The following is a 16,228-nucleotide window of genomic DNA, read 5'->3' on the forward strand; positions in this document are numbered from 1 at the left end:
ATGAGCAAACCAAAAAAGTATACATGTACCGAAGGAGAGCACTACTGCTTTAGGAAACGTACACCACAGAGGTAATGTACGTTTTATGTTACTATTCAAAACTTAGCACGAGGGAATGAACTGCTTTAAGATGAAAAATTATCTCTTTTTACTTAAATTCCTTCCTCTAAAATATGTTTAGACTACCAAAAAGTAACACAGGAAGAAAATATAGCAATTATGGACACCCAGATTCTTCTTAATTTTTATTTCAGAAAACGTGAGATTAGCTGAATAAGAGACACTGGTGCTTGGTAGACAGGGATGTGCCCAGGTACTTTCCTTAATATTATAGAAACCATTTGCCTGGAAATCCAGGCAGAATATGTCTTTCCTACGAGTTTAAGGAACTTAGAGTACTTCAGCATATTTGGTTAAAATATACATAAATGTGGAACATGTGTACGCGCGTTAATAACAAAAAACATAGTATTTGTGTGACTGAAGACATAACCATAGTACTGAAGCTTAGGTAACTTCTTAACTGCTCATTTTAGTATTCACACCTACTCATATTACACAGGGAGACAAGAATTCGAGTTACACCTTTACAGTGCAAATACTTTACCTTAAGCAAAATATTCACACTTGCTGCCTTATGGTATAAGTCGGAAAATATTTGGGTTTTTTCCATTTCTGCCCTATAACAGCACAGTGACAGACCTAATCACATTCACAACTTAAAAGCCCATTTGCCAAATTCTGGAAATTTATTAAAGGAGCTGAAAGGTAAAGATTTATTCTAAAACTCTATGATAACCTCTCCCACTAACAGCAGCTTCTGTGGTTGAACACAGCATACTACAGCATGTGGGAAGAGCATTTGAATTAGCTGCTGCCTGCACCTGTTTGGTTGCCTTGCGACCATCAGCAGCACCTCTCTGTTTTCTGAGTCTTCATCAAGTACAAGACTGCTTTGTACTTCTGGAATGAATCCCAAAATGCCATTCTGGAGATCACTTCCTATATAGGAAACAGACCATGAAAGTAATTAGCAAGAAAGTTAAGCTGAGACTAAACTATAATTTTAATATGGGTAACTGCTAAAAAAACTAAAACTAGGTATATCAAAAGCATGTTGCAAAGTACCACTTGGGGAACGTCTCAAGAAAATGTCTTTTAATATTTCTATTCTTAATTTACACTCCATTCTTACCTAGAACTTCAAAAGTTGGCATTTCTAAATTTTATTTTATCAAGTAGAATAAGTATTTTTGAAAGTAAATTCCTTATGAGAGTCCTGGCACCATCTATGCACACAAGCTTGTATTTTCAGCAGCATTCAGCAAATAGACTGAATTCCTCATCCCTTGACTTCAAGAGACTAGGTGTTACAGTATTGCATAACAGTGTCAAAAGCCTTGCTTGTAATGACCTTATAAGATATCACTTCAGCTGTGTAATCTTATGTTTGCCATAACCCTTGAAACACATTCTTTCTAGACATAAATGGGCCTCAGAGTGCCCCTAGATGGACAGCATTGCCATAGGAGGTTATGGGACAAAGATGGTCTTCCAAGGACATGACTTTAGCTTTTGTATTCATCCCACCCATAATGTCGTTGGACCCATTCATCTTCCCAGATTGTTACAGCAGCTTTCCTCCTGCATCTTTAATTGAGTGTGTGGAACTAGGGAGCTGCAAAATACTGCATTGTCCTCATGGCAATGTAAATAACTTCAGCAAAACAGCAGTGGAGGAAAAAACCCCACAGGGTTAATAAGGGGAAACTAATATGTTCACAGTGTCCCGTTAAATCTTCCTTCTAAAGGATTTCTCCTTACAGGTAGTGATGGCTTTACTCTGTAATTGAAAAGGCAATCTACTTCTGACCCAGTGTTTGTTAAACGTCAATATATATACTGAAGATTAACAGAAACTGCGTGTTTGCTTATGCGCATGCACAAATATTTAACCTGTGGTATCTTTCTATCTATACAGTTAAATGCAGATACATGCTTTGACCCTTCTCCCTAACATAAGTTGTCTCCTGATCTTACCCTATGTACTCATTGTACTCAGGGTGTAATTCTAGAGCATGCTAATGCACTTCTGTGGAGTTCAGCAAAAGTTCAAATTCCAGCCTGTGCCTACGCACATACTTCTTTGGTTAACTTGCACATATGGGCAACTGGTTACTCGCATGGCAAATTCTAGAGACGGTGCACATGAAGGACACATGTTTTATATGGCCTGTTCTTGCATACATAATTCTGGTTGCCGCATACACTCATCCAACAGCACGGTTTAATCCTGGTTCTCAGTATCTACTCTCATCCAACAGCACGGTTTAATCCTGGTTCTCAATATCTACCTTTGTCAAGACTATCTGAATACACAAAACTTCCAGTATATGTTGGACCTTACATATAACTTTCTTGATTATCCTAAACTGTTCCAGTTCCCAGCTTGTTTCTAAAACTCAACCTATATTGCAATTAAACTTGGTTTATATTCAGTTAACAAGTCTAATAGGCACCTAAAAGCTAAGGGAAATTGGAGCCCTGACATCATTTTTGCACAGTAGCATGCAGTGACTGAATGACAAATTCTTCCCTGCTGTTTATGTAAGCCCATTCCTGTCTGCCATCCCCAGAAGCAGAGGATGACTACACTACAGACATGAACTGCATAGTATCAAAGAACAATAATAGAAACTGTTTTTTATACTTTCTACAAATCCCTTACAACGTAAAACTGACAAAATGGCAAAAACAAAAAAGCCTGCAACCCTACTACATCTGCAAGAAAAACACTCAAGCTCAGCCTTTTCCCTTCATGAAGTAAAACAGGACAAGAAGAGAGATAAGCAGCATTTATAAATGAATTTTGAGCTACGTTGCTAAGGGATGCACGGTAGGCTTGGTGCAGTAGATGCTTCCTCTGACCTGGAAAATTCAAGATTTGGGAATAGAATACCCTGCTTATTATCATATAGAATTCCAGTCTTTACATGAAAATTGCTATGAGAATACAGAGTTATTTGCTATTATTTAATTCTGACTTTTTACTAATTTTCTGAGGGAAAAAATATTACCTGCGATAATTACTGTTGCAAAAGCAGTAAATCCATGTTCATCCTTTCCTTCCACAACCTGAGCTCCACATTCAGGATCTGAGAGGTAAACATAAAAAATTTCCTGTCCTTCAGGCTCATCATCATCAAAAATTTTTATGGACACCCTGCTTTCTCTTTCTCCGTCCAGCAAAGTCAGAGAGACTGACTGCTCCTCAAAATCTTCTCCTTCTATTGCCCATGTGAGGTTTGATTTTCCATAAACATTTCCAAAAGGATATGAATTTACTCCACTCTCTGCACTCACTCCTCCAAAGGTTTTAACGGTTACTTCAATGTCACCAGTAAACCCCTTGGTCCTTCTGATATGAACTATCACTGTGTTCGGGGTACTGTTGTTTGCATCTTCTTCAACAGAAATAAACTCTGGCCCCAAACTTAGTATTCCATGAAGAATATCATTAGCCAGGATATTAACTGTTGCAACACTGAAAGCTGGATTCAAACGTGGACTCCAGGCAGGATTCAGAGGTCGAACATCTAAAATTTCCACAGCAGTCAAATTTACAAAAAAAAATTCCTCCGTTTCAGACACAGTATCATCAATTATTGATATTTCTATCACAGCATTTGTCTGAAAATGTAAAAATATAAGCTCTCCGTTGTAGATAGGTATAAAGTCCTTTAGTGGTTTGGCACTTCCTGGAATGGTCTGGTATGTCAGTTTAGTGAGATTACTTTGAAAACCAAACAGTCTTTGGACATGTAGTGTGACTGTCTGAACATCTTCTTCAATTGAAACAGATCTTGAGTTAAGAGTGAACTGGAAGATCCCCATTGGCTCAATTTCAGCTATCGTAAATCCTAATCTGAAACAGAAAATATATCAAAGTTGAGAGAGAAAATATGAAGTATGAAAAGTAAAAAACTCAAGTGGAATAATTCCCAGTGAACAATCAATGATGGCTGTGAGAAAGTGGATAAAAAAAATGTATAACAGTAGAGGGAAGAAACAGCAACCATACAAAGCAAGACGTAGAGGTTCCCTGAAAAATGTTTTTGCAATGATTAGATCAAACGGCCCTCCACAGGCTTAATGCATCCTGAGTCAGCACAAGATACAGAGCAAAGGATAAATAAAACAAGGTCTTTCTGAGAAAATGTAGAAGCAAAGGAAAGTACGATGTCTTTCTACTGTGGACACAATGCAGGGAGATCTATTACAATACAGTCACTCCAACTAATACCAGTTCTAAGCATTGAACAAACTTCCTGTACCAAGGGAAAACTGTGGAGTAGACAGATGCTAGCAGATTTTAGCCAGGAAGCTAGAGAAGGAAAGGAAGCTTTAAAAACTTACAGTGAGGCTTTGAAATACTAACTGCCCTCTATCAACGTTATTCATAGTAATTTTTCCCAGGTCTGAGCCCTATTATCAATATCAATTTAAGCTCTACTTTGCTCATATTAAATATATCCCCTTCTTATTAAAAGATAAGCACAGAGACTAAGAGTTTTCCCTAAACCTTGTGTCTCACCCTTATCTCTAGAACTGACCGATTATTCAGTGCTAGAGGCTACCAAATGGCACTACAGTGAGTGATTTTGATTAACAAACTAGACCATTTCCACCACTAAGAGAGTCAAAAACTCTTCAAAGTAATTGGCAGCTTTACCTCCTGTTGGACGTAGTCCTAAGTTTTCTAGGAAAGTTCATTCTCATATAGTCAAGGTAAATAGGTGGTCTGAGGACACCAGTCCACAGGACAGACAAGCCTAGGAGAAGGGGTCAGTCTCAGGAGTTTAGCCATACAGTTCATTCCTCACTTCCTTCAGATTTGTCGATGTAATTGTAATACGGTGAAGCCAATACCTCTCTCCACATGTAGGATTACTCTATGTCCATTCTTTTTATACCACTTTCAGCTATCAGTGAGTAAGGAACAACGAAAAGAAAATAGTTTGAGGAACAGATAACAACTTAGCTGAGATGGAAAATTACATTAGACTTAATGTTTTTTGTTTTAAGAATAAAAAGTGGGTTTTATATTAATTGGGTATTTTCAGAGCATTTTTTGTTTCTCTTTGTTTATTTAAATAATGTTTGTTATCAAAGATCTTCTAAATATGGATTTTTGAGGATACTAATGAAAACTGTTAGAGTTGCTTTTATTCTTCGAGTTCCTGGCTAAAACTGCTGATCTTCTCTTTAGCTGTGTCCATTATTCTAGACACATTCTAGTCACCTTGGATCCCAGTGAAATGAAATTGACTGGAATTGGAGGAAAGCCTCAGTTCTGATCAGGTCAGATCTGCAGTACTGACACCGAGACAAGACATACAAATTTATGAACAGAGGCATTAGAACTTTCTAGCTACCTATAATTTGATAAGGATTCATGTAAGGTGTATGTCTGTACACAGGTCACAATTCTTATAGCATCTGTACAGCTTAAAAGTGTAAGTAATGACCTTACCTGAGGCGAGCTCCACCAGACACATTGCTGTGCACTGCTGTTAAAGTGATGGCAAATGACTCACGTTTATTTAGGCTTGGAGTAGCCTGAAATGAAAGTAGTTTACTTTGCTCACCAGAGGAAAAGACAACAGTACCTGAAGAAAAAGAGAGAGTGAGAGAGAGCACAAGTCAAAATCACTAAATAGGAGTCCTCTTTTTACCTGGGAACGTGGTGAGATAGGGACTTTAATCACAACTCCACTCCATTGGGGAAGAAGAAATCTGAATGATAAGGGTCTTTCCTATATAAAGTTTTCCTTCAGGGGCATAGCATTGTGCCTAACTCCCAGACATGTATCTATGAAGCTTAGTTCTTCTTTTGCTTGTAAAATAAACATACCTCTTACAGATATAAATTAGACCACAAAATTTCATTCCTAGAGGAAGGATGCAGAGCTACAAATAACTAAAAGGTGGTATCATCACTCAGGCGACTTTCATAGCTGTTCCCTAAGAGTAGTACTTACCAAATGGAGGAGTAATATTGCCTGGCTGAGCAAAGTCAGGGACTAGGTCTGGTGGGTATCCTGAAGTCCAGCTAACCATTACTGAGCCGTAAACTCCTTTTCTGGTTATGACAGCCTGGCCTGTCCCTGCCACAATGTCTGTAAGTCGTAAAATCACAGATTCAAAGCCAACCTGTGGAAACATAGTAGATTTTATTATAGAAAATAGAAGAAACATGGTTAATAACCTATGTGAAATCGTATTATATTTTGTAAAAGAGGTATTTGACAATAATTACACATGCATATAGATATATGTATGCACATACATATGTGCACGTGTGTATATATATATACATACTTCCTTCACACCTCTTTGACAATACTTGAAGTTTCTGAGAATTAGATCTAAGGGAAAAGTAATCAATATGACTAACATTTCAGCACTGAAAACACTGAATATACCATTCTGTGTCAGTTGTTTCAAAGCAAAACAAACTAACTTTCCCTTAATGCTCACAGGCAATAGTTGTAGTACTATATATATACACACAGGTCTAAAATATATTATTAACAGTGTACCCAGTGAAAAGCAAGTTGTTATCACATGACATTGTTCACAAAATTATTCTTGCTAGTATGATCTACTTTTCTTTTTCTTGAGCAGCAAATGGGACTGAAAGGATAATTTGCACATTCTAAAAGCAACGATAAATGGATAGTAGTGAACAATGTTTACAGAAGGATCATTTGAATTAAGATCAATTACAAATTAAAACACAGGAAAGCCAATTAAAATAATTAAGTAAAAACTTCAATAACATTTAAGAGACTAAAAACTCAGCATGCTATTGTCTTTGCCTGACATACAAAGAGGGAACTGTGGCACATATATCAGTAGAGGTAAATTCTCTTTTTTGAGTCTCCTACAGTTGAAAATCTCCCAGTCAGAGATTAGGCAAACATACTGCATTCAAGCCCAGCATGATCTCCATGTCTTTTTGCACATAATACCACATACGTGCTGTTATCCTCTTTGGGGCTGCTATACTTAAAGGAATAACATTTTCCAGAATTAGTTCTTTTCCTTTAAGTCTTGGAACTTCCATTTCATGTAAACAAGAGTATAAATTAACCATAATATTCACACTATTTACATTTTATAGATGAAAAGATACTTTCAAATTGTATTAACACATTTCTATAAGAATTTGCATTAAGAAAAGACAAGATACAGTACATGAAATACCTGGAAAAGTCTCATCAGTCATTAAATTGGTCGCAATGATGAAAAATTTAAGGAGCCAATTCAATTCTTACAGCAATTATCTTTTGTAATGAAGTGTACCTTCCTTCTGCGGTAGGAATGTTACACTGCAGCCAGTCTACTGACCTGTGAATTGGCAGCCTCTTCAGGAATAAGTAGAACAGCTGACTTTGCCTTTCCTAATATTTTAGGCATATCCTTGGCACTTCCCCTAACCAGGCTTACGTTAATCAGTTCCAGGGTAAAATTCAAGTCCAGTAAAATAAATGCCTTTGAGAGAGAGAATTTAATGAAAAAAAGTAGACATTTAATTCCACTAAAAACATTACATCCATCAGTTCAAAGAATTAAGTAGCAGAACAATCTGCAGATTTTGTATACTTGCACACATAAAGCAGTGTTTTCAAGACTAGTGTTTTCTTCATTATGTTTCTAAAAAGAAATACAGCTAAAACATCAATATTGTGAATGTGATTTACCAGCAGTTTGTTGGAATGTGAGTTTGTAGAGCAACTATTGCCTATTAATGAATTGTATCTAACAGTGTGCTCATCTTAATTTTAATCCTTAGGATTAAAAAGATGCAAGATGGATGTAAAAGGATGTAAGTGTGAATGTAAGGCCATAACAACAACAACAACAACAACCAACAACAACAACAACCAGGGAACACAAAGACCGGCAGGTAAATTTATCTGCTGCTTCATAAGTCAGCACTGACAGATCACTATTAACAATCCAAAAGGGAAACTCAAGAAAATATTTGCATACATATAACAACAAAATATTGAACTGACAATAACACAAAGCAATGATGGAAGGAAACACTGAATATTTGGACACACGCACAGTAGTGACTTTGATATTATTATCTGAAAATGTGATATTTAAACACAGTTTTATTCCATAAATAGGATATTTGTAATACTAAAACTCTCTTTTCTGCTTCTTCACAGTTGATACTATTGAGAGTTTAATATCTTATTCTAGTGCATTTGTATGGTAACGAACAGAAACGGAAACAACAGACACCACAGGAGCTGAAAGGGTGATACAGACCTGGTTATTTATTGGCACACTTTTCACTCCAAAGCTGGCACTATCTTTTACTGTGAGGTGTCCCACCTCATTCTCAGGTTCAATTAGCACTTCTTCATGATGAGACATGATACGGTACCCAACGATCACTTCTCCAAATGCCCCAGCGTGTCGAGTTACATTGATCTGAACATATCGATCCAGGTTTCTGTCTACGAATACTGATTGCTGATTGGAGTACAGGGCAAACACTCCATAAGGATCATCATTCTCTAACACATTGATCTTTGAAATTCTTTTCTCTTGGTCTAAATCTGCTCCACCTTCTACTGAAATCAGCTGCACCACATAGTTTTCATCCAGTTCTGGAACATCATCAGGTAACAAGTAGATAATTATCTCGGCTGTACTCTGCTGGTCAGCAATGACAACAGATCCCTCTGTCCTAAGGAAGTCACCTGTGATGTCAGATTCACTACATATTTCCCAGTAAACCTGAAATGCATTTAGAAAATGCACAAAATGCACAAAAGAAAGTAAAATTACCCACAGAGTCAGAAACTTTCACTATATTCAGTATAAGTAGGATATGGAACAGATTGGTTTCAAGTGCGTAAAATAAAAATTGGTTTAGGTATGCACAGAAAGAAGTACACAGACTATCTTACAAAAGGGTTCTTGTCCCTCTAATAGTACTATATATGTAAAGATTTCTTTTGTATATCTTTAGAAGATTTTTGTAAAACTATATGGAAGCTCTGAACAATTTTTTGAATTATTTCTATTTTTTCACCAACATATCCATGCCATTTTTCCTGTTTCCAAGACTCCTCACATGAGAAAGGGGTGAAGAGTTCTCATTAAACAGCAGATGCTTTTATTATTTTTTTTTTTAATTAAATGCTGATTTCTGAACAACTTTAGGTAAAAAACAGTGTGAGTGATGATTCCTGTAAGTCTGATTCTTACCTTTAAACATGGCTGCAAAAAGGTGATGATATTAAAGAAAGCTCACTATGAAAGTATGGTCTCTTCTCCTCTCCGATCAGAAGCACAGCAGGAGAGAGAGACAGAAAGTGCAAGAAGCATTGCAGTACTGCCTTTTTCTTTTTTTCCCTGAATCTAACTCTCCAAACCACAAGTACCAGGGCTGAGCCCTTGCTAAATTCAGTCTAAAAGGCAACATTTCAAAAATGAATTTGAGAAAAAACCAATTGAAAGGCACAGAATAAGATATTCCTCCATGCACTGATACTGAGGATAATTTCAGATTATACTGTTTCTTAGGAAAAGAGTGAGAATACCGTTATGTTTCCCACAGTGCCTTGAATTCGTCTCACAGATAGTGTAATGCTCTGTGGCCCTTCCACTGCTGAGGGCTCTGTATAGTTATTCTCAGTTAATGATTCAGGAGCAAACTGTACAATGCCATTGGGATCACCAAACTTCTGTATCTGTAAAAAAGTAAACAAAGAAACAAAAAAATCAGAAATGCAGGATGAGTTGTGTTCTTGTTCAAACCATTGCGATTTTCATTGCTAGATGCTACAAGGCACATATCTGTTAGCTCTTCCTACTGGGTTTTCACCTCTTAAGAAGATTCAAGAGTACTTTAGTAGTTAAAGAGAGACTGAGAGAATAAAAAGGAAAAAAAACCCCAGCAGACAGGACTGTCAAGCTGTGAGAAGTCAATGATATCAAACCTATGCAGCCACACACAAACACGCACACAAAGCAAGACTGTGGGAAAAGCCTAAAGTGATACATAAAGAAGTTTAAGCAGGATCTAACTTGATCAGGACTCAAAATGATACTAAGAGATGGCAGAGGAAGTATGAAGGTCCTCCTTTCAGTTTTCATTCCCCTGCCCAAGGAAGAAAAGGCAGAGTTCAAATGCTGCATCTGAATATCTTGATATTAAAGCAGGAAATGCTCAGGCACCTTGGGCTAGCACACAGAAACTATTCTAACACCATCAGTTTGCAAACTCAGCCCTCTAGGATAGAGCTCATCCACATCCAGCTGCATGAATCACTAGCTGCAACAAGAATTCACAGTGAACTGACTTACAATGGAACTATAACACCAATGCCTACTGAGAAGTCAGTTCATGGGTGCGCAGGGTGAAACATTCCCATCCAAGGAATAAACCTGGCTCCCTGAAGGAGAAATTGAGGAGACTGTGGAAATCGGGGCTAATTCCATCAACACTCTACAGACCAGGAAAAAAAAAAATCAATTTCTAGGAAAGATTAATTTTTTTGCGGGCTTTCTATAAGACCCTTATAAATATTTCCTTAGCTGCAGTATCCCTAGAGCAATAACTTGTCTTTGACAACTCCCTCTGCCTTCTCCGACAACTCCTTCTGCAATAGTCAGATTCTCTCCTGTCTTTAGTATATGATAGCTGGAGCAGAAGAGGAGGTCAGGAAGGGATGAACAACAAACCGACATTTAGAAATGAGGACCCAATCCATGCTCTCTCCAAATAGAACCAGAGAAGACTGCAAATAAGAGGGCCAGGTCAGGGGTTATATACCGATTTTTACTGACAGATTCTTTGCTGTCATTTTTAAGAAGTGAGGCTCTAACAATGCACCTAAGTAGTACAAGGGGCAAAAAAGTCAAATGACAAACTATGCAATAATTACTGATTTTTAAAAGCTTTGCAGGGTAAATACCAGTATCAACAAAGATCTCAGAAGAAAGAAAAGCAATAATGACTTACTATTAGTGTAATGTTGTTTGCCTTAGGATCTATTTCTGTTTCACCTTTCACAAGGCTCAGCCTAATAATGAAGATCTCTTGAACTTCAAGTTCTTCATGAGGATAGATTTGTAGATTAATAACTCTCAGACCTCCTTCTCCTTCTCCAAAATAGAATGATCCATTCACAGGGTCACCAATGTCACTATTCAGGGAAGATAAAACCTCTTCTGAATTGGGTCCCAGGATGTCCCAATTAATCTGTGGAAGATAGCAATTTCAGATTTATAGTGGTGATATATTATAATAGCCTCCTAGGGGGGGGAAATGACAGAGTACCCCAAGTGACATAAAAATTCTTGTATCTGGTAACTAGCTACGTTTAAATCTTTGCTGTTAATACAGAACACAAAATATCCATAATTAATTATATGTGTGAAAATATATAACCACTTGGAAAACTAGACATGACTAATCACAAATGAAAATTTTGAAGTGTTAGCCACAATGCCAGTCTATGGTATGCTAGATAATAGTAATAGAAGAGGAACTGAGACTTCTTTAGCACAGAACAGGAAACACACAGACCAGTTTCTGTTTCTCTCCCTTTCATGATTTGTTTTGCAGAGCTCCACAAATGAGCACTCATAACCAAAACCATTCTCTGCGATGTGTGATATCAAGACAGAAAATTACAAATATTTTCTTAAGATTCTGCAATGAAAGTTTTTAATCCCTCAATTGATCATTCATACTTCTTCAGCCTGATTAAAAGCTAGAATATTTTCAAAAATCCCCCAAAATTAGATTGCTTTTGAGGAGGTCACATTCAGCACATTAAAATTATTATTTTGGCCATTGAAATTATTTTCCAGTTTTCTCAAATGACTTCTAGAAAAAAACAAAGTAGGCCAAGGCAATTTTTTTATGGGGAAAGGAGGACCTGATGGCCTTTACCGACAATCTTACAGTCATTCGCCAAGGCTGAAAGGCCTATTTTGGTTCATATTTATAACTCCATGTTGTCAGTGGTCTGTACAGAGTAAAGAAAAAAATCTAGGAAACTCTCAATAAACAATTTACAGAAAAAATTTTGACCAGCTTTAGGAAGTAATTCAACTGAATTAATTTAAATTAGCAGTGGTTCATGAAATTAACCATATTTTCAACGGGATTAGGAGCTAGCTCAAAACAAAGTACACCAGAGCATAAAAAAGGAAAGAAAGTAGGAGCAGAAAGGGAAGATTAAAAGAGTAGCAACTTTTCTGTTATACTGCAACTATATGCAACTCATGCTTAATGAAAAGCTGCAACTATCCTATTAGAAATTAATCACAAAGAAGCTCTTGAAGGAAAATGCAGAAGCTTTTTGACCTAGTCACCAGAAAGCACTCAGTGTTAGACAGCCAAGGCCCACCTGTGCCTCCCCTAACAATCTTCCAGTCCTTTCCAGCACCAGGGACACTGCCGTGGGTGTATCAGGGTTGGGAAGAATAATTCGACTTTGGTTGAGAAATCGAACCATGCCCTGGGGGGAGTCACTTTTAGCAATAGTGACCTGGCTCACCAGGTGGAGCCCAAGGACTGCTCCACCAGTGGCTCCTGTCAGCTGGACCTCAAATTGCTCTGCGAATTCACTGCATGGAAAAAGAAAAAGAGATTCTGACACATCTGTGAAAAAAAATAACAACACTGTACTTAGTAATCCAATCATGCATCCAACTGGATCTTTTTAAAGGTATATGGATGTCATTTCTGTAAGCATACTGTAGAAAAGTCCTCCCATTTGCATAGACTGGTGATACCTGAAAAAAAAAAATCATGTTCCCTTTTCTACTTGTGTTAAATTTAAAAAAATATACAGCAACATATTTTATTATTCACAACAGTACAATCAACACCCAAAATTTCAGATAATCTAATTTAAAAATGTATTTGTTTGCATAATATTTAACAGGAAGTATGAAACTCCAATAGTAGCTTCTTTTTCCCCCCCTTTTAATTTAGATGATTTTTCAGCACTGCAGAAATTTGTTTTTCAATTCCGATTCCACACACAGGCATACTGCATATGCTAAAAAAAGGACTTCTCAGAAATAAATTAGTGAATAAATATCTGAAAAACTAATTACCTTTCTTCATCATCTATAATAGAGATATAAATAAAAGTCTGGTTCTGGCCATGATAAAAAATTACAGAATTATTATGGATGACATAGTCAACACCATCGGGAAGTGCAGAAATACTTCTAGAGAGAAAATCGGCTGTTACATTGCCGTAAGTTCCACGCTTTCTCACAACAGGAATCTTGATTAATCCAGCATCCTCTTCCACTGCAAGAATAAATCAGAAAAACTTAGTTTATTTTGAAAATTCGTGCCATAGCCACAGATTTATCTTCTAAACCAGTGAAAACTCAAGGTAAACTTACCATGTAGAAGGATATACTGTGGATCAAATTCTATGATGCCTTCGGCATTATCACTTTTCGCTATAGTGACTCGTACTGTGGAGATATTTCCTATTATTGGAGGTTGATCCATTTGTAGACCATTTTCTTTTACAGTAAAATCAAATCCACTTGCAAGAACATAAAAAAGAAAATTACATTTAAAAAAATCTTGTGAAAATATTAAGATGTAGGTATGACAAGATGCCAATTACCACAAATACTTTTATTTTCTGACTGAAGACTTTTTGGTCACAATTTTTCAAACTATTATCTGTGCAAAAATAGTAGTTTATTCACAGAAATGTGTATCTCTCACTTTTTTCTTTCTCATTTTATCTTACTTGAATTTCCTGCCATCTGTTTGTACGTACTGCATGAACTTTCAGCTTTAATAAACCTTAATCAGCAAATCTTTATACTAATATTAAGACAACTGGGCTTCCCATATATCCTATTTCTATTATGATTACTATTATAGCTGTCTTATGAAATTTTACAGTAAAACAGCTGAAATCCAATGGTAACTTCATGCAGGTAGATCAGATTCCAAATATAGTTTGTTCTCCTTGCAATAAATCAACTGTGAATTTTATCTTTACCTTCCTTGGAGGTCCACTTTGGTAATCATCACTGAAAAGTCTTCAGGACCTTCAGGAAAGTCATCATCATGAATTGCAATCAAAATAATTTTATTCTCCTCATGTGGTTCAAACAACAATTCCCTTACTGTGGAAGTGAAATCAGTTCCCTCCTCTGCAGTCCCATTTATTATCTGAAAGCAAAGATGCACTTTGCCATAGGATCCCCTGGAACGCACAATAGTGATGTTAACCTAAGGGAAAGAGGACATTTTTTAAAAAAAATGGATTTGTGTTTCTGTTACAGTTGGAGACTGTTCTAAAGCCATCTTTTCAATGTTATGTCAGATAACAACGATTTGCAAGTACAGAGTACAGGTAACTTAGCAGATAGTCTTCTTTCTCAGAGTACTAAAAAACTCCAAAAGCCTCAGACAGCCATTTTGGAGATGATGTTATGATAAATGTAGAATAAATCTTTGATTTTCTTTTTTCTAAGTTAAGCATAAATCTAGCAACGATATTGATATCTATCAATATTTTACATAAGAAGGCATTTTAATCTAATACCCCTTTTTCTTCTTCTGTTGTTTGCAATAGTTCCTGTGAAAATGTAAACTCTCCATACGGAAAATCGCTGGCAGCCATGGTAATATTTGCTGTGCTGCTAGATTCATTTATGAGTCCTCCATAACTGATTCCAGTTAGTTGAAACTGGTAGTAATGCTTCTCCTCAGGATGGTTGTCATCTACAGCCTAGGGAGAAGAACCAATGACAGCTAAAAGGCTTTAAACCATTTCCAGGGACAGAGGTGTAACTAATTTCTAACCCAGATACTGGCTAAATAAAAGGAAGTACTTGAAATAGCTACTGGTGTAAAATTGCTCATATACCTGTATTAGAACAACTGCTGCAGACTGCCTGTCTCGCATTGTCAAGGTCCCTGATGTCTCAATAAATTCTGTGTGATGAGGAGGTGTTATATTCCAATATATTATGATCTCACCAAAAATCCCTGGGCCACGTATCAGACTGCAGGTAAGAACACAAACACGGATTTCATTTTCTACCTTTAATATTTGATATTCAATCCAGAGACAGACAGAATATGATATTATTGTGCATGAAAGAAATGCTATCAGCACTGTGAAGCTTGAGTTTTAATGTATTTAAGTCACTATTAAGATCTTTACAATTTCCTCTTCAGGGCAATAACATTTCTGCGGTTCTGTTTTATTTCCCTGTGTTGGGAGTCATCTTGAGCTGTATTTTTACTAACAGCACTTTAAAATTTCTTTGCACACATAGCCCAAAGGTGGGGCTGAAAACTGAACTCTCTTGGTTCCATTCTGCTTTTCAGGAGATAGACATGCAAAACAGAAAGGAAATGGCACTTAGGGGTAATGCCCAGAGCCAATTTGGTTTTTAAGGCAGAAGGACACTAGAATACTACTATGAGATTTCTTGAGAAATGTTCTGTCTGCTGCTTGTCTAAAAACCTACTCCTACTCATGACTTGCTGAACTAAATCACAGCAAAAATTTTCCTGTACCTAACATGATCTACTACATTGACCTACAACTACTGCTGCACAAGGCCTCACTTTGTCTTTTGGGCTTCTCAGGGCAGCATGAGAAGCTGTTCTGTTGCTTATATTTGCTGGTTCACCATGGGAAATTGTCACAATCCTTTTTTCCAATATCGTTAGGAAGTACGGTAACACTTTCATTTCTTCATCCTGTTTTCAGTTGACTGAATAAAATTAAATAAATGCATCTTGATTCACATAAACCCCCATTTCCACTTTGGTTATGCCAGCCACCATAGCAATATATCGAAATACAGTTCAGGCACCAATCCTGAACTGAGTGCTGAAAAGCACAAAGCATTTTCAAATGTTACTGATTCTCTTCCCTCCTCCTGTTTGAGAGTGCTCTTTCTTTTAACGCATCAATGTTGTAAATACTTTGAAGACTGACAGGAATATCTGGAGCTCCCCAGTAATACTGAACAGACACATACATAGTATATGCTGCCCTTCTTTAAAAACTGGCACCTAATTTTCAAAATAGTTCTGATTTTAGAAGTAATAATGAGATACAGCATTCAAGAAATGCTTGCCAAATGTGGAGTCTCATAGCTTTTGAAACTGAGCTGTTGTCCT

At 36.8% G+C, this 16,228-nt stretch overlaps 1 protein-coding gene across 1 annotated transcript in view; it reads right to left on the reverse strand.

Moving 5' to 3' along the window:
- The window catches only part of ADGRV1 (adhesion G protein-coupled receptor V1), a 269,894-nt gene that overhangs the window by 165,920 nt on the left and 87,746 nt on the right, over positions 1-16,228 (reverse strand). The window contains exons 64-77 of the mRNA XM_086480034.1: positions 14,958-15,096; positions 14,634-14,819; positions 14,085-14,317; positions 13,465-13,613; positions 13,165-13,366; positions 12,450-12,669; positions 11,054-11,293; positions 9,630-9,779; positions 8,347-8,820; positions 7,414-7,557; positions 6,042-6,213; positions 5,534-5,669; positions 3,078-3,925; positions 885-1,002 (exon numbers count right to left, since the gene is read on the reverse strand). Coding sequence (XP_086336160.1) covers positions 885-1,002; positions 3,078-3,925; positions 5,534-5,669; positions 6,042-6,213; positions 7,414-7,557; positions 8,347-8,820; positions 9,630-9,779; positions 11,054-11,293; positions 12,450-12,669; positions 13,165-13,366; positions 13,465-13,613; positions 14,085-14,317; positions 14,634-14,819; positions 14,958-15,096 — 3,411 coding nt within the window. The remainder of the gene's footprint in view (positions 1-884; positions 1,003-3,077; positions 3,926-5,533; positions 5,670-6,041; positions 6,214-7,413; positions 7,558-8,346; positions 8,821-9,629; positions 9,780-11,053; positions 11,294-12,449; positions 12,670-13,164; positions 13,367-13,464; positions 13,614-14,084; positions 14,318-14,633; positions 14,820-14,957; positions 15,097-16,228) is intronic.

Source organism: Leptosomus discolor, chromosome Z (assembly GCF_034619465.1).
Source record: "Leptosomus discolor isolate bLepDis1 chromosome Z, bLepDis1.hap2, whole genome shotgun sequence".
Lineage (NCBI taxonomy): Eukaryota > Metazoa > Chordata > Aves > Leptosomiformes > Leptosomidae > Leptosomus > Leptosomus discolor.